General features: G+C 39.7%; 1 protein-coding gene across 2 annotated transcripts in view; it reads left to right on the top strand.

The window, feature by feature from the left end:
• The window catches only part of PHF21B (PHD finger protein 21B), a 197,884-nt gene extending 174,505 nt beyond the window's left edge, over positions 1-23,379 (top strand). For both annotated transcript variants that reach the window (XM_087722219.1, XM_087722220.1), the window contains 6 exons: positions 7,308-7,362; positions 9,188-9,210; positions 12,757-12,915; positions 15,645-15,720; positions 17,662-17,765; positions 20,098-23,379. In XM_087722219.1, the coding sequence (XP_087578345.1) occupies positions 7,308-7,362; positions 9,188-9,210; positions 12,757-12,915; positions 15,645-15,720; positions 17,662-17,765; positions 20,098-20,337 (657 nt within the window). In that variant the 3' untranslated portion in view covers positions 20,338-23,379. The remainder of the gene's footprint in view (positions 1-7,307; positions 7,363-9,187; positions 9,211-12,756; positions 12,916-15,644; positions 15,721-17,661; positions 17,766-20,097) is intronic.
• Positions 23,380-24,038: the final 659 nt, after the last annotated feature.

The raw sequence follows: 24,038 nt of genomic DNA, 5'->3' as shown, positions 1-24,038 counted from the left end.
AATATAGAAGGCATAAAAAAGGAAAAGGAAAAGAAAAAAGAAAAGAAAAATAAGGATATATTAAAGATTATATGTGTTTAATTCTGTAGTGTATATATATATATATATATATATATATATATATATATATATATATATATATATATATATATATATATATATATATATATAATGAATGTGTGTGTATACTTCCTATTTCATCACAGCAAGTATAAACAATTTTAGTAGCATCACCTCATATTTATAAATTCTTAAGAACCTTGCCTTTTCAGTCCTCATTAGCAAAAGTCCATTAAGGGTTATTAGAGATAACAACATTATTTATTTTAGACCCGTTCAAATAAACCACGGTTTAACCCTAATCCTTTTACTTTTAACAATATTGATCTTTAGCCCCTTAAAATAATATTCTAAAACTTAGTTTTCTTTTCATTTTTTTCTGTTTTTCCTACTAACAAAATTCTTCAAAGCTTTTTTTTTTAAACCCTCTTTTGTAAATCCGACATAGGAAGATTATTCAGTTCACTCTCTTGGTTTGATATAAGTATATCCCTTTTAATTATTAAAATATTAGCTGGTTTCTAAGTCCAGCCTAGCATCTTTTTCTATATCATTTGTGTAGCTTGTCTTTTTTAAATCCACTTTCAGATCAGTATCAATTTAGTCCTGTAAAACTTGTTCGTCTTCCATAAGAACTTTTAAACACAGTCTATCTGTTTAAAATTAAAGTTAATTTCATAATACATTGTTTAAAAATATTTTTTCAGTTTGTTGAATGCTAAAATATTTTTGCTCCATTCCATGTTAGGAAGTCCAATGTTTGTGTTCCTCTCCTATAATAGTATAGCTTTTATTGTCATTATGTATACAATGAAATAATAGTATAGCTTTTATTGTCATTATGTATACAATGAAATTGGTTAATCTTTAGTTTCTTCCAGCTCCCTCTAGTGCCCAACCTTCAAAGTTCCTTCCTACCGGTATCATTTTTTTAAAATCAAAACAAAAGCACTTTGTCACAGGAAGAATTCTTATAATTAATTGCAAAATCTTATTTCAAATTTACCTGTATCCTTAGTCCAGTTACAATTTTATAAACACAAAGTTGTAATCATCTTTTCGATGTTTATTCCATAAGAAAGAGTCTTTGAATCTGTATTTAGAACAGTGTTTCTCAACCTTGGTGACTTTAAGTCCTATGGATTTCAACTCCCAGAATTCCCCAGCCAGCTGTGCTGGCTGGGGGATTCTGAGAGTTGAAGTCCACAGGACTTAAAGTCTCCAAGGTTGAGAAACACTGATTTAGAAGCTTCTTTTTGTGGAGGATTGAAGGAAGTGCTCCTTGTGTTTTCACACTTGTCAATCCAAAGCTTCCTAATAGCTAAAAAGCAGTTAACAAGCAATTCCTGAAAGTAATTAGTAAAATAATTATGTGAGCTTAGTCTCCTTTCAATGGTGTCAATCACAGTTTGAGTAAGATGGCTATTCCCTTGTCTCTCAGATCCCACTAGTGTTGTGGCCTGCCAGCAGAGCTGGCAGCAGTCGGACAGTGAGGAGGTTCAGGAAGAACATGGCCCAGTCCTGGGGGCTGAGGAAAGCTCAGATGAGGGCTCTGCGTAGGAGGTAGAGAGGGAGCTAGACAGCAGTGAGGCAGAGGAACAGCTGGAGCCTGTTCCCAGTATGCGCATACACAGAGCTGCCGGAAGACAAGAACAACTAAGAAAGCAGGGTTGATTTAGGAGTAAATCCAAACCTTGAAGATTCTTGGCCCATCCCATAGGAAACAAAAGAGTGAATGGGGAAGGGGCTTTTGCAGGAAACAATTCGTTCATTCGGTCGTTTCAAGAGTGGAAAGTTCTGTTTGTGACTATAAGAGACTCTGTGCCAAGTTTTGCCTTGCCCTGCATTTGGAAACTAGTTATTTGGTAGCTCTCCAAACGAGATAAGGTTCATGTTGATAAACATTCCTCTGAAAGACTGTTTGCTAAGCCTTGCTGACCGTGAATGAAAGGAATTCGCAGTTGTGTAAATAAAAGGGTTTTGCTGGGACCAAGACTCTGCTTTTTGCTTTTTAAGGAAGCCTGGGTCAGAACCAACTGGAGAATGTTGAACATGCTGAAGAAGGTTTTGTTTTCCGTGGTAATTTCTGATTCAAAATGTTGATGCTAGTCAGGATTGTAACTTTGGAAGAAATGTCCATCTGGGTTCAGTTCCAAGTGGGAAGAAAAACACTGGAAACATGGAGGCTGATTGGAAAGATGGTTTAATGCAGAATCACCAAGCATATGTGAGTCTGAGTAGCTGACTACATGGAGTGGAGAGTGAGGGTTTTTTAGCTTCCTGTTCCTGTGGCAAGAGCATGTATTCTATTGGTTGCTGTAGTCAGATTCCTATGTGGAGTCACGCCTGTCGGAATCAGGCCGGTGGAACCTCGAGCTGGTGAAATATCCTCAGGTGCCATATGAAGATCTTTTGTCTTGTACATAGGCTGGCACCAAAGTATCTGCTGGGGGCAAGGAGCTGAGGCTGAATTTCTGTTTCCTTAAAGATTTTTATTTCTCTTTTAGGGGAAATATTCTGTCTTTTTAATATTTCCTAAAATATTTAATTCTTCTAGGAGAGGGGTGGGTGCTCTAACTTTCTACAGAGGAATGCTTTTCTCACCTGGTCCAGCTCCCTGCAAGACTGGAAATTTTCCAGACCAAAAGGAATTCGATGAACCTTAAATGTGGTTTATGGACTGAACCTGAATATTTCTGACAGATGTTCCAAATTTGTTTTTTGAATCAAAAGCATGGCAAGCATCACTAAATTTATGTTTTGGTTTTATACTACTGGTCGAGATCTGAGTTATAACACCAGCTGGTCTTCATGAGAGGTAAAGATATCACATGATAGGTGATACTTACCTGCTCCTTAGGTATGTGGAAACGGGGATGGTTTTGTTTTTTTTAAAAAATTAGAGATTTGGAAATGCATCATTTGCATATTCTCAGCTCACAGGTTTGGTACAACATTGGAGAAAGAATTGATGGTATTTAAATGTGGAAACGAACTTATTTGCTAATTCCATTCTTTAACTTAAGACACCTCCAGGAAACTTATCTAAGTGTAGTAGTAGCAAATTTGACACAAAGGAAAAGTAAGAAGTGGGAAGAAAGTTGTTTCGAATTGTTCTTTTTCTCTGAATGTATTATGTCTAAAATTGCAGATAATTTTCAGGGTTAGATTTATTTATTAAACTTTCTTTGCTAAGAAGCTTTGCTTTGTGTATCATTCTATCACTGGCTTCTAAATCGTATCATATACCTGGTATGTATCTCAGAAAAAAGAATTCAGGTTGCAACTAGGATAGCATAGGAAGATAGATAGATAGATAGATAGATAGATGGATGGATGGATGGATGGATGGATGGATGGATGGATGGATGGATGGATGGATGATAGGTAGGTGTTGTGGTCCAGCAGGAGCCGTTGGAGCTGCCACCAGAGTCCGACAGCGAGGGGCCCTATGAGTTGCCTCTGGAGGATGTGAGGATCCTGGACAGGGTTCCGACTCCGAGCAGGGCGCAGAGAGACTGGTTGGCCACCAGGTGGCGCCTGAGCCTTGGACCAGTGGGGAGGAGACAAGGGAGAGTGATCCAGAAGCCAGCAGAGAGTTGTTCCTGGACGCCCGGAATCGAAGACCTAATAGGCATCAGGAACAGTTATGCAAGTACAGGAGGTAATTGCACTCAGCTGGTGGTCATTAGACGCCTCTCCAGACTATAAAAAGACTGTTGTGCACACGCCCCTCTTGCAGAAGTCAATGCATCAACTAAAGAGATCTTTTGTAACTAACTTGGCAGACTGGATTGCTGCCAAGGTTTGTCTGAGTTGCTGCCAAGGTCCTTATCTGTTTGTTATGCTTGACTTTCCGCCACCAAGGTTTTGGTTTCTTGCTATTAAAGTACATTCCAGTTAAGCTTGTCTCGGCTTTCATTACTGGATGGAGGGGGGGATCAGAACAGGTAGGTAGGTAGGTAGGTAGGTAGGTAGATAGATAGATAGATAGATAGATGATAAGTAGATAGGTAGGTAGGTAGGTAGGTAGGTAGGTAAGCAGGCATGCAGGCAGGCAGGCAGCAGGCAGACATGATGGATGGATGGATGGATGGATGGATGGATGGATGGATGGATGGATGGATGGATATGATAGATAGATAGATGCCCATCAGAAAACAAATAATTTCCCAAAGGTGCTTTTTCAAAAGTCAACTGGTCTTTGTTTTTCCTTGAGGACCTTTCCCGTCTTTTTCAAGAAGCTTCTTCAGTTCTTTTCAAACTGAACCAACAATTTATGTGTGTTTAATAAATATGAATAAACAGAAAAATAAAGTTGTCCCTATCTGTTATCTTTTTGACTAATTTAAGGCAAAGAAGGAAAGAAACGAGACTTAAATGTCCCCCTCACTAACTCCAGGAGAGAGATCTACAAAACTCCTCATGAGGAAATGCTTTTGGCTACCAGAAGTGGCTTTAAATAAAACTGGAATCAGCTGTTTAGCACTTACCCAATTAGTAACTTTGATTTATTTCTTTATGACAATATTGATAAAGAAATACTGACATTCCAGGCATTTTGTGGCCATTTAACTTACAATTTGATCTTGTAGGCAATTCTTAATAGCTAATTGCTTAATTTGAAATTGCTTCCCCCCCCCCCCCGCCCACGGTTCTTGCTCTATAATTGGAAAAAGTTACTGGACCAGACTGTTAATATCGTGATCCAACACCCATTCAGGGAGACCTGCTCAAAATGGCAGATTATTTGAACTGAACATAAAGCATTACTCAATTAAGTAAATGAAAGAAGTAAAAGTGCCTCCTTCTATTCCTATATCTCTTCCAAACAAACATTGAGTAAATACAACTGAAAAATCATATCAAGAAATTATTAGTAGGAGTCTCTGAGCCATAAAAGATGGGCATCAAAAATTTGAAAAATAAATTAAAAATAAATATTAAACACAAGAATAAATTAAAAATTATTTATAAAAATACCACTGAAGGAGACCTTGAAATTCAAAATATTAACTCTTGCTACGATTACCGTATGTTTCGGAGTATAAGATGTTCTGAAATATAAAATGCACCTAGGTTTTGGGGAGGAAAACAAGAAAAAAATTTTGCCTGTGCCTCCTAGCAATTTGCCTCTCAGCAAACAGCCCGTTTTAGTTTCAGTAGAGCCTGATTAGCCCAAGCAGCTGATTCTGGGGCCTCCCGATGATCAGCTGTTTCAGGCTGCAGGGATTGCCATAGCCTATTGCCGCCTCCACATGCCCCATTTTCGGCCTCCGCACACCCCATTTTCCGCCCATTTTGGGTGGGAGGGATCGGAATGGGCAGAAAATGGGGTGCACAGAGGCCAAAAGCGGGGTGCACAGAGGCCAAAAATGGGATGTGGAGGCTGAAAATGGGGCGTGTGGAAGCAGCAATAGGCAATGGCAATCCCTGCAGCCTGAAACAGTGGATGGTTGAGAGCCTGATCCAACCAACAATCAGCTGCTTGTGCTAATCAGGCTGTGCTGAAACGAAAAGAGGCTGTTTTCTGTTTGCTGCAAGGAGGCAAATTGCTGGGAGGCCCAGACCAAAGGATGGGGGCTGGCAGGTTGGTGGAACTATATTCGGCACCCAAATTTTCACCTGCTTTTTTTTGGGGGGGGGGAGTATGTCTTATACTCTGAACAATGTGGTAACAATATTTTTGCTTGATAAAGTCAAAAGAATTAACACTTTCGTTAAACAAAGAATCTAGAAGTATGCCAGTAGCAAAAATGAGGGGACTTCATTTTCCCCAAAACATTCATAAAAACCTGTAACATATTCAAAGTCTTGTTTCTTCAAAATTTCAAAAAAAATTAAAAAACGGGCTTCTATATCAACTTCACCCCATCATCCTTTAGTTAGCCCTTTTATTTCATCATTCCTTTTAATATGAAAGTAAAATTAGACAGTACCCACCATTAGGAAATGAAAAGAAGGACTACATTATTTAAAAGATTTAGACAACGGGGTCATTCCTAAAACAGGAAACCAATTAAAGTAAATTTATGGTTTTAGATTCATCAGATTTCATTTCAGTTCTTGCAATTAGAACACAAGCAATTAGGGCATGAATAAATTCAAAGTCAGGCTAAATTTGTCAACTAATAGAAAAAAAAGATTTTTTTTTTTTTTTAAATGTACTTACATTTTATTGAAAGGGAAGCAATGTTTTTGATTAGGATAAAAACAATACAGGAATCTTTCTGCTACTAAAACTCTCTTTGTCATTATCTTTAACTGGGCGAAAGGATCCACTATAGGGCAACAGTTTTTAAACCAAGGTGCCTCAAATGAGCTAAATTTAAAGAACGTGTCCAAAATCTGGGATCCTGACCCTTGAGGGAATGAATTTTGGAGACATTTTCTATCAAAGTATCTCTGGGGAAGGGCCAGAATGGGCAAGATGGCAAACATGATGTCATGATCCTAGTCTCACCCCCGTTGTGTCTCTTCACCAATTTCCATTCTGTGGATATTGATATTCCCAACTGAACTAAAAGTCTTCCAGCACAGGTGTCAAACATGCTGCCTCACGTTGCCGTCATGTGATGTATCGCAATGTTTTTCCCTTTGCGGAGCTGGGGTGCGTATGGCCTGCACCGGATGTGGGATTCTACTGGTTAGGATTGGTTCAGCCGAATGGGTAGCTCCGACGATCAGCTGGGAGTGAACCGGTTTGCCTCGATGATCAGATGGGCCCACCCATGTTATTTCCTATCTTTATCTTCTCAGCTGATTTGTGGAGCAGAGTGTTACTCCTCCAAAGAACCTCAGAAGTGAAGATTTCCTCAAACTGTGCACACACATGTAGCAAATGGTGCGTCATCGAGCTAGTTGTTAAACTGGAAAGATCCCACCGCAGCGCATCCAGCCCACAGGCTGCAAGTTTGACACCCATATCCTACAGCATCTCAAGAAGAATAAGTCCCCTGAGGGGCTATGAGTCATTCCCAAAAGAAATTAGACCCAGTTACTGTCACTGCACAACCACAACAGAGGATATTGCTCACATGTTGATTCAAATGAATCAACAAAAGCGAAAAAGAATACAATACATCTCAAACATTCATGTTTTTTTTTCACAAACGTACACATATTAATGTACTATGCATTTAAGTTTTGGGTTAAATTTCTTAGAAGAAACTTCTACTTGGATTTTTCAGAAGTCAATGCAAGAACTGCCATTCATATAAATATGTGGACGTTTTCTTCTTTTTCAGCGGAAACGCCTTGCATCAAATTATTTGAACAACCCTTTTTTCCTCTCCACAAGAGGTAAGTTATTGAATGGAAGATCAGCACTCCAAACACATGAATAAAACAGTTCTTGTCAATTCTAGTCTCTCCTGCTTGTAACCCATGCACCCTTAGATTTCAGAAAGGTCGAAATCTGGCAGAAACTACGAACTTGGAACAAGAGAAAATAGATTTGAAGTGCTTGTTACTGAAATTTTACTTGGGAATAGTAGTTGCGTTGTTGTATATCTGACACTTGATCCTAAAATGTGTAAAATTGTAGCAAAAGTTAGTAATCTTAAAAATGTTTTTGGAATATCTAGTAGCTCTTGTTTTATTCTAACAACATTGTTTGAATAAGTATTGTAATTTCTTGTTAGGGTGTTTGTGTTGTAGACATCAAAACGTTAATAATACCTACCCTGTTTCCCTGAAAATAAGACCTCCCTGAAAAATAAGCCCAATCAAGCTTTTAAGCACATGTGCTAAAATAAGCCCTCCCCCAAAAACAAGCCCTCCCTGAAAATATTGCAATACAGCAGCAGCCATGAGGTGACCACGCTCACTGCCTCCTGCACCTCAAAAATGATAAGACTTCCTTGAAAAAAAGGCCAAGCACTTATTTCGGGGGTCAAAAGAAAATAAGACCCTGTCTTATTTTGGGGGGAACACGGTAGCTGTATTGCAATTGTGCTAGAAACTGTAATTTTTACTTCTAGTAGAAAGTTATGAATTTTTTTAGCAAAAGCAAAAAAGACAAACCCTCAAATTTAGAAAGAAAACAGAACCCTAGCACAGGTAATCCTTGCTTAGTGACCACAATTGGGATGATCCACTTGGTTATTAAGCAAAGTGGTCGCTAAGTGAACCCACAATTGTGCTTACAAACTCCCTTCAACTTTGCTTATCTGTGAAAGTCATAAATGTGAGGATTGGTTATTTTTTCCATCACTATCCTAACTTTGAACTCTTGCTAAATGAAGCAGTTACTAAAGTCTGTACTCAAGATTGTATCACAGATAAAATGCACAGTTGTTGTTTTTATTACCATCAAATCTTCAATTCTTTGTTGTTACCCTCAATTTTTGGAAGGTGTAACTCTAACTTTGGTGTTATTCAAGTGGAACTAATCTTGTGCCTAACACGGACAATACTTCCAGGATGGGTGGCTTTTTCCTGTAGTGTTTCAAGAGATTTTATGTATCTTATTTTATATATTGCCACATTTCTCATTTCCTCTACTAAGATTTTTTGGAAAAAACAATGATCTCTGATCTTGGTGGAGCAGTGGTTAGAATGCAGTATTGCAGGCTAATTCTTCCAACTGCCAGCAGTTTGATTCTGATTGGCTCAAAGTTGACCCATCCTTCCAAGGTCGGTAAAATGAGGACCCAGATTGTTGGGGGCAATATGCTGACTCTGTAAACTGCTTAGAGAGGCTGTAAAGCACTGTGAAGTGGTATATAAGTCTAAATGCTATTGCTATCTTTCATAATCCTAGCTGATCAACCTATACCTGTTATTTTTAGGGATGGTCACTCAGTATAATTGCCATGGTTCCAAAACAGGAATGATACAAAAATGGGGAATATATTGAGATTGTATATCAGGTTTTTCTCATGCTGACTGAGGAATTCTGGAAGTTGAAGTCCACACATCTTAAAGTTGCTAAATTGGATAAAAACACTGTTAAGTATGGGAAAATGAAAATCAAAGAAAATTCAGGTAGAGTTGATTGTAAATCCCTTTGTATCGATTGCAACTGTGTATGATACATTTGGATCACCATTTAGCTACCACCCACTAAGCTGCAAATCTAACCTCACTGCTACTAATCTCTGTTATCCCTTCCTCACAATGCCAGCCAATGAGGATCCATGTTGGAAGGTATGTTTTTGTCCATTACTAAAGACTGTTTCAATCATAGCATATTTTCCTGTGAAGAGTAATTTATATGTGAGTCCTGCAACATACTTTACTTACTGCCATGATCCACACCAGGGGTCAGCAGTCTTAAACACTCAGGTCCTAACCGGAAGCCCCCCGTTCAATTCTGGAGCCGACCGGAAGTCCGGTTCCCCCACCATAGAGTCTCCTAGTGTGGCATCCTTTTTCCTCTACCTGTCCTAACCGAAAGCCCCATCAATTGTGGAGCCGACCCGTGCCACAGAGTCTCCTCCTGGCATGCTATGCTTTCCCCCCCCAACCGGAAGCTCTCAAAATTGTGGCATTGACCGGCGACAGGGAACCACAGCAGAGGGATGAAAGAGCCACCTGCGGCTCCAGATCCACTGGTTGCTGACCCCTGATCCACACCTTCCATTGACTAAAGAGTCACCTGGGCTTTTAGCAGCATCATGAGCTGGGGAAAGCTTCATAAAGTGGACAGGACCAGGGGCTACGTTAAATTGGATTCCTCCTCTGGGGAATTCTGGGAGTTGAAGTTCACGCATCTTAAAGTTGCCAAAATGGAGATACTCTTGTCATAGATCTTGGATTTCCCAGAATCTAGTCACTACTCCAGCATAGATATTTAAAGGCAATGTCTCAAGCTGGATTGTGAGAGGTTGTGTTACTGTTTCGGGAAGACAGAAGTGGTTTATTCAGTCTCACTCTGATGTTCCACATAACTGGTGGTTTTAGTGTGAATTACAACTTGCCTAAATCTAAAAGAAAACAGTACATCCATGAGATCATTTCTATAACAAAAAACATTATGTTTATCTTTCTATAAAAGCCAAAGGCCAAATTAGTAAGTCACATTTATTCTGAACTGCAAAATATATCAATTCAAAAGTTAATAGACTTTTAATTCTCCTAGTAGTAATTAACATTGCCAGTAGATTAGCAAAGCAATTTAATTTGACACACTATTTTGAGATACCGGGGTTATTTTTTCAGCATTTATATTTCAGGCTTCAATCTCCAAAAAGCTCCCTTAGTGGCTTGCAAAGATAAATAAGAAGACATTTGCTATTCCCAGCCTTACAATTACACTTTTCTTCTGATATTTTGTTGTATCTATGAAATAGGAGTTTAATTCAGTTTGGTTGGCCTTGAAGCTTCAGGCCTTTTCCCTGGATGACTATTTAGGAGAGAGAAAGATCAACACCATCCATTATCTTTATGCGCATACAAGACTCTGAATAATTTGATGTTGCTTGCAGACTTTTGTATCTTGTCCTGCTTAATTTGGGCACATAGGTTTTTTTAACTGTATTTTTAAAATAATATATTTAAAGTACTGCAATTGCCCATTGTCTTTTCAGAGTCAGGCAGCCTTGAAAAATCCAATCAATAAATAAACAAAAATTTTCGTCCAACTGTAATGCTGCAGCCTTTCCATTCTGAAATGGTTTTTCAGTTCCTTTATCATTCCAAGGGTGGCTCAGTGGCTAAGACGCTGAGCTTGTCGATCAGAAAGGTCAGCAGTTCGGCATAACAGAGTGAGCTCCCATTATTAGTCCCAGCTTCTGCCAACCTAGCAGTTCCTAAAGCATGCAAAAATGCAAGTAGAAAAATAGGAACCACCTTTGGTGGGAAGGTAACAGCGTTCTCTGCTCCTTCAGTGTTTAGTCATGCCAGCCACATGACCACAGAGACGTCTTGGGTGGGAAGGTAATAGCGTTCCGTGCGCCTTTGGCGTTTAGTCATGCTGGCCACATGACCACGCAAACGTCTTCAGACAGTGCTGGCTCTTTGTCTTTGAGATGGAGATAAGCACTGCCCCCAAGAGTCGGGAACGACTAGCACATACGTGCGAGGGGAACCTTTAACTTTATCATTCTGAGGAAACAAAGATAGATGACTATCTTTTTTTTTAAAAAAAAAAAGAAAAGTCTTTAAAATTCTCATTTGAGATAGATAATTATTATTGTATTCTATATGTATTAGGACAATGCAATAGATGCAATTCTATTTTTTTGATTAATTTCATCACAATTCCAAGTGTGTAATTTCCATCTTTCACAGCTGTTGTGTACTAAATTGGCATTTTCATTGCGTTGTCAATCAGGATCACCTTCCTTGATTAAAGCATCTGAGGGATACAGGCATTTGCAGAGTATGTTGACATGGACAAAGCACACTTCCTTGAACCATTAAAGCAGCTAATGTTACTGGGAACCTTCAGTGCACAGATAGTCCTCGGCTTACGACCACAATTGACCCCAACATTTCTGTTGTTAAGTGAAAAATTTGTTAAGTGAGTTTTGCCCCATTTTACTAACTTTCTTGCCTCCGTTGTTAAGTGAATCTGGCTTCCCCCTTTGACTTTGCTGATCAGAAGGTCGCAAAAGAAGGTCACATGACCTTGGGACACAGCGACAGTCATAAATATGAACCAGTTGCCAAGTGTCTGAATTTTGATCAGACGACCAGGGGAATGCCGCAATGGTCATAACTGTGAAAAACGGTCGTAAGTCACTTTTTTCAGTGCCATTGTAACTTTGAACAGTTACTAAACAAAGTGTTGTAAGTTGAGGACTACCTGTAGTGGCGTTCACTCCCTGTTTCCTGAGAATGATGAACACCCGACATTCATATTTAGTTGCAAGGCATAGTGATAATTAGGTAGTGATCTTTGATGTGATCCTAGGAAGAAAGCTTGCGAATTAATACATACTAATAAAAGAGAATATTTGTATCTCAAGGTTGCATGAGGGGTTCTTGGTGCTCTCTCAGCTGGGTTGTTTTCTTGCAGATGTTTCATTACCCAAACGAGGTAACATCCAGGTGTGGGGTTCAGCCAGTTCGGACCAGTTTGGGTGAACCGGATGTTTATTTTACATCTGCTTCACCAAACCAATAGTTGCAAGGACTGGCTGGCCACCCCCACCACGCCCCTTCCAGGAGTCTCCATGCAGCCTGTTCATCATGCCAGGTAAGTGCAGGGCCCATGCAGAGGCTCTGGGAGGGCGAAAAACAGGTCTCCCGGAAGTCCAGAAATGAGCCTGTTTCCGGCATCCAGAGGGCACCTGGAGCCTGGGGAGCCCATTGTTGCCCTCCCAGAGGCTCAAAGGAAGCCTCCGGAGTCTGGGGAAGGCAAAATTTCCCCCACACTGTGGTGCAGGAGGCCAAGCAGGCCACGCTCAATATGGCCACCCAGGAACCAGGCAAAGAATTGGTTGCTAACATTTTTCAATCCTTCCCAGGTAACATCAGTGTTAGCAGAAGACCTCTCATTTCAACCCCGAGTTACATATACTTTCCTTTATTGCTGCCACTAGCACTGATGATGTTACGTAGTTTGGGTAATGAAACGTCTGCAAGAACACAACCGAGCTCAGAGAGCACCAACGAGCCCTCATGAATAAACAAGTGAGATTTTGAGGATATGGTGGTCTACTGGTGCTTGTTGAGTAAAATGCGGGCCAAAAAAACCTATATCTGCTTCTGAGGATCTGCTTCAATTTTACCCTTGCCGTCTTTCAGAATGAGGTCAGCCATGAGGAATACTGTTCAGCGTGCAAGCATGGTGCCAACTTACAACCTTGTGGAACATGCTGCAGGGCCTATCACCTCAGCTGCTTGGATCCTCCCTTGAAGACTGTTCCGAAAGGAGTATGGGTCTGTCCCAAGTGCCAAGAAAAGGTGAGCTACGTGGCACTGCAGGTACTAAACGAAGGATCTCTGAGAGGTGAACTCTATTTAATTTTATAAGATAGACTTGTATGATGTTATTCATCTTTTCCACAAACACTTTATTTGTCATTTGAGGGTAAATTATGACTTCAATAGCCATGCTCCCTTTATAAGATTCCTAAGGGACACTGTGGCTCAGTGGCTAAGACGCTGAGCTTGTTGGTCAGAAACGTCGGCAGTTTGGCGGTTTGAATCCCTAGTGCTGCATAATGGAGTGAGCTCCTGTTACTTGTCCCAGCTTCTGCCAACCTAGCAGTTTGAAAGTATGTAAAAATGCAAGTAGAAAAATGGGAACCACCTTTGGTGGGAAGGTAGGAAGGTTTCATGCGCCTTTGGCATTTAGTCATGCTGGCCACAGAACCACGGAGACATCTTCGGACAGCGCTGCCTCTTCGGCTTTGAAACAGAGATGAGCACTGCCCCCTAGAGTTGGGAATGACTAGCACATATGTGCGAGGGGAACCTTATAAAATTCCTAATCAGCTGGGGAAGAAGACCGATGTTTCATTTCTCCAGTTGAAACAAGAGTATTTGGAGTGGAAAACAGAGCTGTTTAGTTTCCAGACTGCTAATATGATCAGAAAATCCTATCCTAAATCGAAGCAACGAAGTGGGCCTCAAAAATGGGATGTTTCCACTTGGAACCAATGAAGATTTAAAATGTTTTGCATACTATGAGTTGCAAAATATTACATCAATTTGCATAGCCTAGGACTTACCAAAATCCTTTTCAAATGCATATTAAAAAAGTCTTCAATTGCATCATTATATCCACCATCTTGATTTTTGGGACAAATCCTCCCATGGCCATTTCAGATATGATTATTAAATAATAATGTCACTGTCTGTCAAGAGATCGGCAGTTCCTAAATGTAATAAATAAATCAAGACAGACCTGCAAAATACTTGCCACAAACAAGTGAAAAAAAAATCTCTCATTTATTTGCTTATTTAATATATTGGAAGATTATTTTAAAGCATAGAGCAAAACTTGAAAATGATATATTCGAGTTTAAAAATAGGAAAAAAATTAATAAAAACACCATTTATACAGAGAAATCTTAGATCTTAAATATTTTTAACAGGGACTTAAAAGATATAATTGCGAATTCCTCACCAATTTTAAGACACAGGATATCTCCAAGTATAGGAGTACAGAGGTTGGATTCAGCAGGTTCTGACTTGTTCTGGAGAACTGGTAGCGGAAATTTTGAGTAGTTCGGAGAACCAGTAAATACCACCTCTGACTGGCCCCGCCCCCATCTATTCTCTGCCTCCCGAGTTCCAGCAGGTCGGGAGGGAATGGAGAGTTTACAGTATCCTTCTCCTGCCACGCCCATCAAGCCACACCCACAGAACCGGTAGCAAAAAAAATTGAATCCCACTACTGTTTATGTACACACTATTACAGGATGTATATATTGTACTATATTCAGTATATGAATATATGAAATGAGTGACTGCATAAATTTACCAAACAAACAAATAAATATTCTCTTATACCTTTCTTGAGTTATAGAAATTTAAGTTTTCCCCATGAAGAATTCAGGTACTCCTCGACTTACAACCAATTGCTTAGTAACCATTCAAAGTTCCAGTGGCCCTACTCCCGGGGTACTTATGATCCACATTTGAAGTTCCAACAGTTTCCCATTCTTTGGTCACATGACCACACTTCATTCAGCAACTGAGCTGCATTTAGAGCCGAGGTGGCGCAGTGGTTAGGGTGCAGTACTGCAGGCCACTTCAGCTGACTGCTATCTGCAGTTCAGCGGTTCAAATCTCACCGGCTCAAGGTTGACTGAGCCTTCCATCCTTCCAAGGTGGGTGAAATGAGGACCCAGACTGTGGGGGCAATATGCTGACTCTGTAAACCGCTTAGAGAGGGCTGAAAGCCCTATGAAGCAGTATATAAGTCTAACTGCTATTGCTAACTGCTATTGCTATTATTGCCATTTGCAACATCCTGCAACATCACATGACAATGTTTTAGGACAGTTTTGCCAAAAATCAGCATTGCTTCCATTATGGGGCATAATCACACGCATAGTGAACCATTGGTTCTCATAACAACTGTGCTGTTCGCTTAACAACTGCCACAAAAGGTTGTAAAATTGGATCGGCCACATGACATAACTCGGGGACTTCCAGTGTAGGAAATAAACTTTGCTTTGAGAGATTCCAACTATTTTTTTATGCTCTCTGCTTCTTCCAGGGATATCTGAGGAGAGGTTATCATTCCCAGATTTGTTGAAGCAAATTTTCTCTTGAGAGTCAAGGCAAAAGATACCTTTAGTGGTTTATGACAACGACAAAGTATTTCGTTGTCAACACAGACACACTAAATGTCTTTATGCAGTTTGGGCCATGCATCTATGGTGGCTGGCAACCAGTTTGAGTGGCTTGGGAAGGTATTTGCTAGATGGAGGATATTTTCTTATTCTCCATAGTAAAAGAGGAAAAGGGAGGTTTTTTTACATTATTTTTCTATATGATCTCCCATGAATTCTTATTTTGCAAACCACTGGAGCCAGTTTTGTGTAACTGTTGGGTATTTCTGACATGATCAACTTTTCATTAAGAAAACTGGGGGGGAGGAGATGATGAGGTGGTCAAAAACATTGTGTCCTAGCTGTGTCCTTGAATTGCTGAAAGCTGTTATTATCTCAAACCTGTAGGTGTTAAAGAAAGATGACAATGTCCCCTGGTCTGGAACTCTGGCTGTGGTGCAATCATACGTTACTCATAAAACAGGTATGTGCTGAAGTGATTGATTATTAGATAGAGTTTCTCAAATGTCAGCAGCTTGAAAATTGAAGTCACCCCAGGGGTGGATTGTAAACATCTCCAAAGGCATGTGCCCATCTAAATGTAACAGGAATTGTTAGACTAGAACTTTCACCCAACAGCTGTTCGTAACACAATTTACACTGGAGGCAAAACTATTTCGAAAGAGAGAGAGAGAGAGACAAGACAGTGGGTGAATTCAGATGTCTTCCTAACTTATTTATTTGAAAACATTTTGCCTCATTTTTACTTTAATTCTCGTGTCTTTTGCACTTTCTAGAATCTAGACATTTTTAGATGTTGTCTTTTAGAATCCTAAAAGGTGACAGCATATACATGTGTATAGATCAATCAGTCAGCAACCTGAAATTGGGAAATCTCTTTGCCAACTATGGAATGGATCATTTATACATGTAGCCCTCCCTTCACAACTGCTCCATTTATTGACCATTGAAAATTAGGATGATGCTGGAAAGTTGATTGATGACCGGCCTTTGAACCTGGGACTGTTCAAAGCCTCCCTGCGGTCACATGATTGTGATTCAGGCTCTTGGCAACTGGCACACGTTTGCAGCGTCCCACAATCACGTGATCGCCATTTGCAAGATTCACAACTGGCTTCTGATAAGAAAAGTGATGCTGCACTTAATGCCTGTGGGTGATTTGTGATTAACAATCTCGGCAGAACTAGAGTTGTGATTTGGGCTTGGTATTGTGATGTTTCACTTAATGACATGCCACTCACCAACAGTTGCCAATCCCAACGGCAGCTGGTAAGTAAGGACTACTTTGTATTCTCTTGTTGATGTCATTGCAGCCACTGAATTGTATGGGAAAAAATATGGGTTAATTGAAGGATCTAAGAGTCTTGTTTATATAGACTCTTATATATTGGGAATATATTGTCTCTGCATGCAAAAGGGGACACTGGATTGAGATCTGACATTTTCTTGTTCCTATCATATTGTTGATCTTCTAGCCATATTGAAAAGCGGAGCAAATTCACGCAAATAAAATGTTAAAAAGTTATGATATGTATGCAGTTACTTACCAAGCACATCTAGATTATATTAAAGTAACCAAAATATCTTTACAATCCCCAAGACATGTTACAACTTTTGAGCACCCCCAAAGTTCGGAAATTTGAAAGTTGAAAAATTTGACACGCCCTAAATAGTAATTAGCTTCTAGCCATATTGAAAAGCTGAGCTGATTGACACCATATAGTAATTAGCTAAGCTTCTTTAGGGATGCGGTGGCTCAGTGGCTAAGATGCTGAGCTTGTCGATCAGAAAGGTCGGCAGTTAGGCGGTTCGAATCCTAGCGCTGCGTAACAGAGTGAGCTCCTGTTACTTGTCCCAGCTTCTGCCAACCTAGCAGTTCAAAAGCACATGAAAATGCAAGTAGAAAAATAGGGGCCACCTTTGCTGGGAAGGTAACAATGTTTCATACACCTTCGGCGTTTAGTCATGCTGGCCACATGGCCACGGAGACGTCTTCGGGCAATGCTGGCTTTGAAATGGAGATGAGCATCGCCCCCTAAAATTGGGAACAACTAGCACATATGTACGAGGGGAACCTTTACTTAAGCTTCTTTACCTGTGGTAGAACCATTTCTCATTGGAGAGAACTCCAGCCTTGTCCCTTCTCCAGAACAATATTCATCCTTCTCTGGGTTTTGGAGGAAGGGGATAGTCCTATCTTGGCTGGCTGGCAGGTAGGAAAAGCTGGCAAACATATGAAATAGGCTTGACTCGAGTCAAGAAAGATCATGTTAAAGTGGGAAGGCCATTGCCTCTTCTGCATCACCCATACTTGCTGCCCCAAGGACCTGCCCAGATGCATTTGCTTAACTGCTGTGTTTGGTAGAAAATGTCATTATCTTCATTGCTTCTGTGTCTTTTTCAGTCAAAGAAGAAGAGAAAAGGAGGCTATTAAAGACGAGCAGTGAATTAAGAGCAGAACACAGACAGCTGGAGGAAAAAGAATGCTTTCTTAATAATGCAATGAAGGTATAATTCCCAATTTGTTTCTTAGCTCAAGGCCCACACGGGAGACAAAGAGACATATGGAAAGGTTTCTCTGAATTTCCGGCAAGCTAAAAGATGGTACCCAGAGACATTCTCCTTCAAGAGCAATTTTAAGAAAACAAGACTTTATAGTTAATTGTCCTTTAAGCCCCATTATGTCATTAGGCGTTCAATTCCACCATTGACTTCTTCACAGCCTCTCCTCATCATTCAAAGCATGATCACTGTAACAATATTTCACGTGTCTGAATTTAGGAAGATGCCAATCCAGTAGCATTATATCAAATGTTGCAATACAACAGCATGGCTAACAGGTTAAAAAAAATAAGGCGTTTGCCAGTCATGCTGGTTACTCCATCAACAGGCCATTGAAGATTACTTGGCTGTAAAATACTTCTTTTAAGACACATACACGCTTCCCTTTCCTAACCTTAAAGCCCTGGTTTCTTACTAGTCTGTCTACTAAGCAGATTACTGGTATTCCTCAATTTATAACTGATGGTTAAAATGGCACTGAAAAAGGTGTCTTATGGCTGGTTGTCACACTTATAATCATCCTAATGTAACCACACACATTCCTCAGTCATTGGTGGCATCATATCAACTTTATCTGGGCCAATCAGGAATGGGTGATCTTCACCGAGACCCATTCTGAATTGGAATGTTCTTATTTCATGCCTTGTTCCTCATCCCAATGGGGACGAAGCCATGTACGGGCTCAAACTATCAGACCAGGAGTGTGATAGTTGTGTTCAGAAAGTTTTTTTAAAAATGACCACGTTCATGTGATTGAAATCGCACCCCATGCTACAAATATAAAAAGGGCTGGCGTTTCAATCACATGGTGACATCCATCATTTTCATTTTGCTCCCCCCTCCAGTGCTGCTGTATCACACTTAAATAAATGTGCCCTTTGATGCCGAAAACTATGTCCATTCCAGGAGACATTATAATAGAAATCAGTGGGAATTGCATATCTTTGTAACATGCATGATGTTGTCTAAATGAGAGAGTAAAATTAGAAATTTGGACAGCAGCATATTTGTTCAGATGGGAACTTTGGCTGGTGATTGCAGAAACCGAGTTTGGCATGGGTTAAAAAAGAAACTAATGAAAGCAATTAAAAATATTATGCATCTCATTTCCTGAGCGCTTTTTGAAAATAGAATGAATGAATTGAGAGACAAGATTTAAAGAAAATGAGGAATTAAATTAAAAGGTGCTTGACAAGTGAGAAATACAGAGGAGCTTATGATTCCTACACTTTAGAATTAGAAATTCCTAGGGTACAACATTTCATGTTCGCGTTTATATTAAAAAAAATAAATGAAAGTTATTCAGAGACATTTGGGAACTCCCCCCCCCCCATGTTTTGCAATTGTGCAAGTATTTATGCCTGTTTTACAAAAATATTCTCTTTAAAATTGAATTTAGTTCACATAGCGGAGATGATGACTTCTTGATGATTAAAAAATGTGGATAAGGAATCTTTTGATTTTTGTCTGAGTGGGCAGGACATTCAACTTAAAGGTTGCAAGAAGAAAGTTCAGTCTCAGCACTGCTGTCCATGTTTGATTGCAAGAAGAGATTGGACAACCATTTGTCTGAAACAGTTTAGAGTTTCCTGCTTAAGTGGGAGGCTGGAGTGGAAGATCTCAAGATCCCTTCCAACTCTGTTATTCTAACAAGGCTGGCTCTTTCTTGGACATATGGGCATGACTTTGGACTTCAAGAGAATTGGTTGGTAGGAGTCAGGTGGGGAAGACAGAGAAGCTGGGTTAGTGCCCCTGGGTCATCATGGATGGAGAAACTTGTGGAATATCTCAGCTCTCAGTGAGCAGTTTTCTTTGATCTCTGCTGAATAACTGGACCAGGAGTTGAACTTGGCACTGGACTTCCCTGAGTGACCTCCCTTTGATGGCCAATCAAAGGTGGCTCTCAGGGAGATAAAAGTACCAGAAATGATACCTGGAGTTTTAGATAAAGTGAAAAAGAAACTTGACTGAGCATGTCATCATAGGGATAAGGGAATCAAAGCATTCTTGTGGCTTCTCTTCTATATTATATTGGAGGACTGTTGTTCAGTGGTCTTGTTTAGAATTACAAACTCATTGCTGGGCTGAGATAATTGAAATGAGACGAAATAGGAAAGGGAACGAAAGTCTGTTGTTAAGTACCCTGACTGATATTCTAGCCATAAGGAAGTCGCAGAGCTTGGTTGCAAGTCCTCCATGACGTCCATTTGCCGAGGGATGTTTCGATCGTTTCTGGTGGATGACTTCTTACTCTGTCTTTCCCTTTCTAATTTGACAGAAATGCCTAGAGTTCAAAAACAGCCTGTTGGCCCAGCAGAAAGGGGTTCAATCATCGCTGGAACACCTCAAAACTCTCATTAGACTGATACAGAATGAGCAGATGCTTCAGGTTACCATGACAACAACAACCACCTCCTCCTCCTCCTCCTCCCTGCTGACTGTCCCCTGGACCAAATCATCTTCTGCCTCGGCTGCCGCTGCTCCCCAACCCTTGCAGTCGACACAGGGCAACAACTGACAGGGGGCTCCCATCCCCTTGCCCCCCCCAATCGGTGGGTTTCCCCCACACACACACGCAAACACACTTTTCTTCAGAAGAGACCCAACCCAGCCGACAAGAACGCTTTAAGTGCATGCAGGCCTAACGAGAGAAAAAGATGCATCCAGAAAAATAAAAACCTGGGATCGCAAGAAAATGACATTGGTCTTCTTCCATGACCTGAAAAGTTGTGCGGGGCAGAAAATAGTAATAATACTCCCACCATTGAGTCCCCCTTGGCAGCTCAGTGTCATTATTTCCTCTCCCCCCCCCCCCATTGCTGGGAATCTCAGTGCTTACAATCCTCCCTTCCCTTCATTTGGTTGATTTGGCCTTAATGTAATTAATGCAGAAAAAGGATGCCACATCTCTGGTCGGTGGAAGACGGGGCGGCCTGGAGAGGCGAAAGGGACCCTGCCTCTGTTTTTGGGGGGCTGCACCTCCTTTGAAGAGGTGCCAAGAAGCTGCCCCTTTGGGAAGGAAAAAAAAATAGATTGAAAGGCAAACCCTTAGTGCGCTAGCGCAGATAGATAGTTAGATACAGGCACCGAGAATGGAAAATGGTGACTTTTTCTTATTAAAAAAAAAACCTAGCATAGATTCCTGATTTTTATTAAAAGGATCAAGTGTCGTTTTCATTCAGGGCTATAGAGAAGAGTTACATTTGTGGACACTTTCAGAGCCTTCAAAATCAAATCTTTTTTTTTTTCTTTTCAGTATTATAATCGCAGATATTTAAATAAAAATGTATGAACTTTTACCATTTCTAGTGAAATATTGAAGTATTTTCATGCTGAGGCTTCTGTATATGCGTTCTGAAGTATTGAAAAGAGTTAACGCCTGTGAAACCCTTCATTTTAGCGGGTCCTCTTAACTTATTTTGCTATTGATGTATTTTTCTCATTGGGGATGGGGTTTTTTTGGGGGGGGGTTTCTGCAGTTGTTTGAAGTTTAACAATGATAGTAGTGAGAAATATCTTAAATCGGTTGGATCTTTTTAGTTGGGGGGGGTTCTTTTCAGGGCTGTCCATAGATAAGGTCAAAAAAGTCAAAATGGCAGCTGGGACGATTGCAATCGGAGCTCATCTGTTTCGTATTGATTGCACTTCATGGCTGCCATTTTGATTTTATTTTTTTTACCTCATCCTGAAGCAGACAATGGCTGATTTGGAACCCCTCCTTTTTTTTGTTTTTGGAAGAAAGAAAGCAAATAATATAAATTATTGCTGCTTTTCCTTTTATCAAAACAGTACAAATGATATGCCAAAAAACTTAACTCTTTTGTACTGCGCTTTTATTGTAAAATAGGAAATGTGGAAAAAAAACGTTGGGTTCCCTTCCTTGCAGAACTATCTGCTAAAATTTACAAGACAGGAAATAAACTGCCTCAAGTGGTCATTTCTTTTATTGGATATATATCAGGAGTTTGTATCTGATTGTGAAAACTTTTTTTTTTAATGTTCTTTTTATAATTTTTGTTACATTTGAGCACGTGTAAAACATTAGCTTTAGCTTGAGAAGATGCTAGAAAAAAATGCCTCTATTTCATTTGACTTTTCACTAGCTAGTCTTCCTGAAGCAACCAAGCTCAGACTGGGGCCCAGTATAGGCCAGATAGCCTATGCTGGCGCCTTGAGGCTTAACCTCTCAAGTTCTTGATGGGCATAAATGAGTTTCTTGTCAGTGTGGCTTTTTTTCCCATTTTATAGCTCTGTTTCTCCTTTGCTTCCAAAGGATCACCATTTCAGAATTCAAGGGTTGAAGGGGAAATTTAAAGGTGTTTTTTTTTTCCTCTGAGGGAATATAATAAAGATTAAATTGAAAGTAGCAGAGTATTTTAATAGCATTGGTTAAGGTTACTTTTTTTAGCAGAGGAATTGGGGCTGTTTAGGTGTTGTTGTTTGTTTTTAAGGCAGCCTATGGACTCACAGACATGGCCAAAAAATATAAGTGCTCCTGAGAAGTAATATAGTCATCCTTGAAGGAAGGGCTCCTGGCCCTCTTCAATGGTGCCCTGAACTCAGCTCTGTCTCTGTGTGCCACAGGTGAGGCTCCTCACCTTTGCCTCTCATACGGTGCCGGAAAAAAGCTATTTTGTTTTTTGGTGGATTGGAAGCTGCCCCCAGGAGGCAGCACACAAGCCCTTTTATCCATTTTCACAACTCCGGGAGAAACTGTGCAGTACTATACAAATCTATTTTAATACACTTAACACTCTGTCGAACAAGATTTTTATATTCTTTTATTGATGAACAAAAGTGAACTAAGTGAAAAACACAGTTGCGATACATTGGTTAGGTATATCAATTTATGCATTTGAACATAGCTTGCAATGTAAATGTTTTGGGGATTTTGCGTTTTGGTTTTTTTTCTTCTTCTCAGATGAATTTAAGAAAGATTAAAAAGCGGGGGGGGGGGAAGCATAGAAAGTTTTTTTTATTATTATTAAATTGGGAAAACTTTCTGAAAAAGTGCTTTTCTGGGACTCTTAAAAAGTAGTTATTTTGGAAAAGGGACTGTCCCGTGGATAGTGTGCATAGAAAACAAATTGTTTGTCTTAAATATACCAATGTAGTTTACTTCTTTAAGATGAATTAAACTTGACTGACAGATTTAAAACTGGTGTCGTCACTGAGGTGTATTTGTATTTTTCCAACCTTGCATGTGTTTCTTGTAATTTAAATAAGAATTATTTTGTCATCGTTTCTGTTACCACTGTTCTCTCTACCTTTTTTTCCCCTTAGGCCTTTAAGACAAAAAGATCTTCTCTCCAACAGACCTTAAATGAACTTTGCTTTGCACTGTCCTACATTTGCAGGTAGTGGAAGTGACAACAGATGAACTACCAATCATACAAAAATAAACTTTATAAACCAGGCACTTAAAAATGTAATAAACAAAATCTATCATGCCTTTTAGTTGTCTTTAATATTTGATTTCTGCTGTTCTCTATGTCAATAATCTTAAAAATAACTTGTCTTTAATCTGCACTATTGCAAAGTAAAATTAGACTTTGTTAAGATTTTGGCACATTAAAAATATCCTTTTTCCCCCTATCATAAACCAAAGCTTTCAAATTCAAAATGCTCTAATTTTACGTCAAACGCTGTTCCAATTTTATTGGAAATATTTGGACATTATTCCAACACTTTTAGAAATGTTCCAGGCTTTTTAAAAATAATCACATCTCAAGCCCTGGGACGTTTCCAAAAATGGTTAAAATTGTTTTTTTCATAAGTGATTAAAAGTCAACCTAAACACTATGATGTGGAAAATTTGTTAAAAAGGAATAATGGGCTGTACATTAGGAAGATTAAATGAACTGAAACTTCTCAGAACACTTCAAAGCCAGGTTCCCACTGGATGAAATATTGAATTTTTTTTTGCCATATTTAGATTGCATGGGATTGTGTGCATGGCTGAATTTACCTATTTACTCGGCTTTCTTTTTACCCAATACCAAAAAACCTTTGCCCTCTCAAGAAAAGGCCCTGATTGGAAATAATTTCAGTTGTTGACACCCATTTCAGCATTTTCTCCAATCATCCAAGTGAGAAGCTGGAGGTGCTTAAAAGGGAGCCTACAATAGATCAGATGAGAGCAAATAAAGTGATTACAATCTGTTCTGCACTTCGTTGGTCGCTTACAAGTCAAGTGAACTCACACAAAAAGAAGGGGTT

Source organism: Thamnophis sirtalis, unplaced genomic scaffold (assembly GCF_051295495.1).
Source record: "Thamnophis sirtalis isolate CommonGarterSnake01/CBP01778 unplaced genomic scaffold, rThaSir2_p1.2 scaffold_9, whole genome shotgun sequence".
Lineage (NCBI taxonomy): Eukaryota > Metazoa > Chordata > Lepidosauria > Squamata > Natricidae > Thamnophis > Thamnophis sirtalis.
The sequence above is the reverse complement of the archived record's forward strand: the minus strand, read 5'-3'. Positions and strand labels throughout refer to the sequence as shown.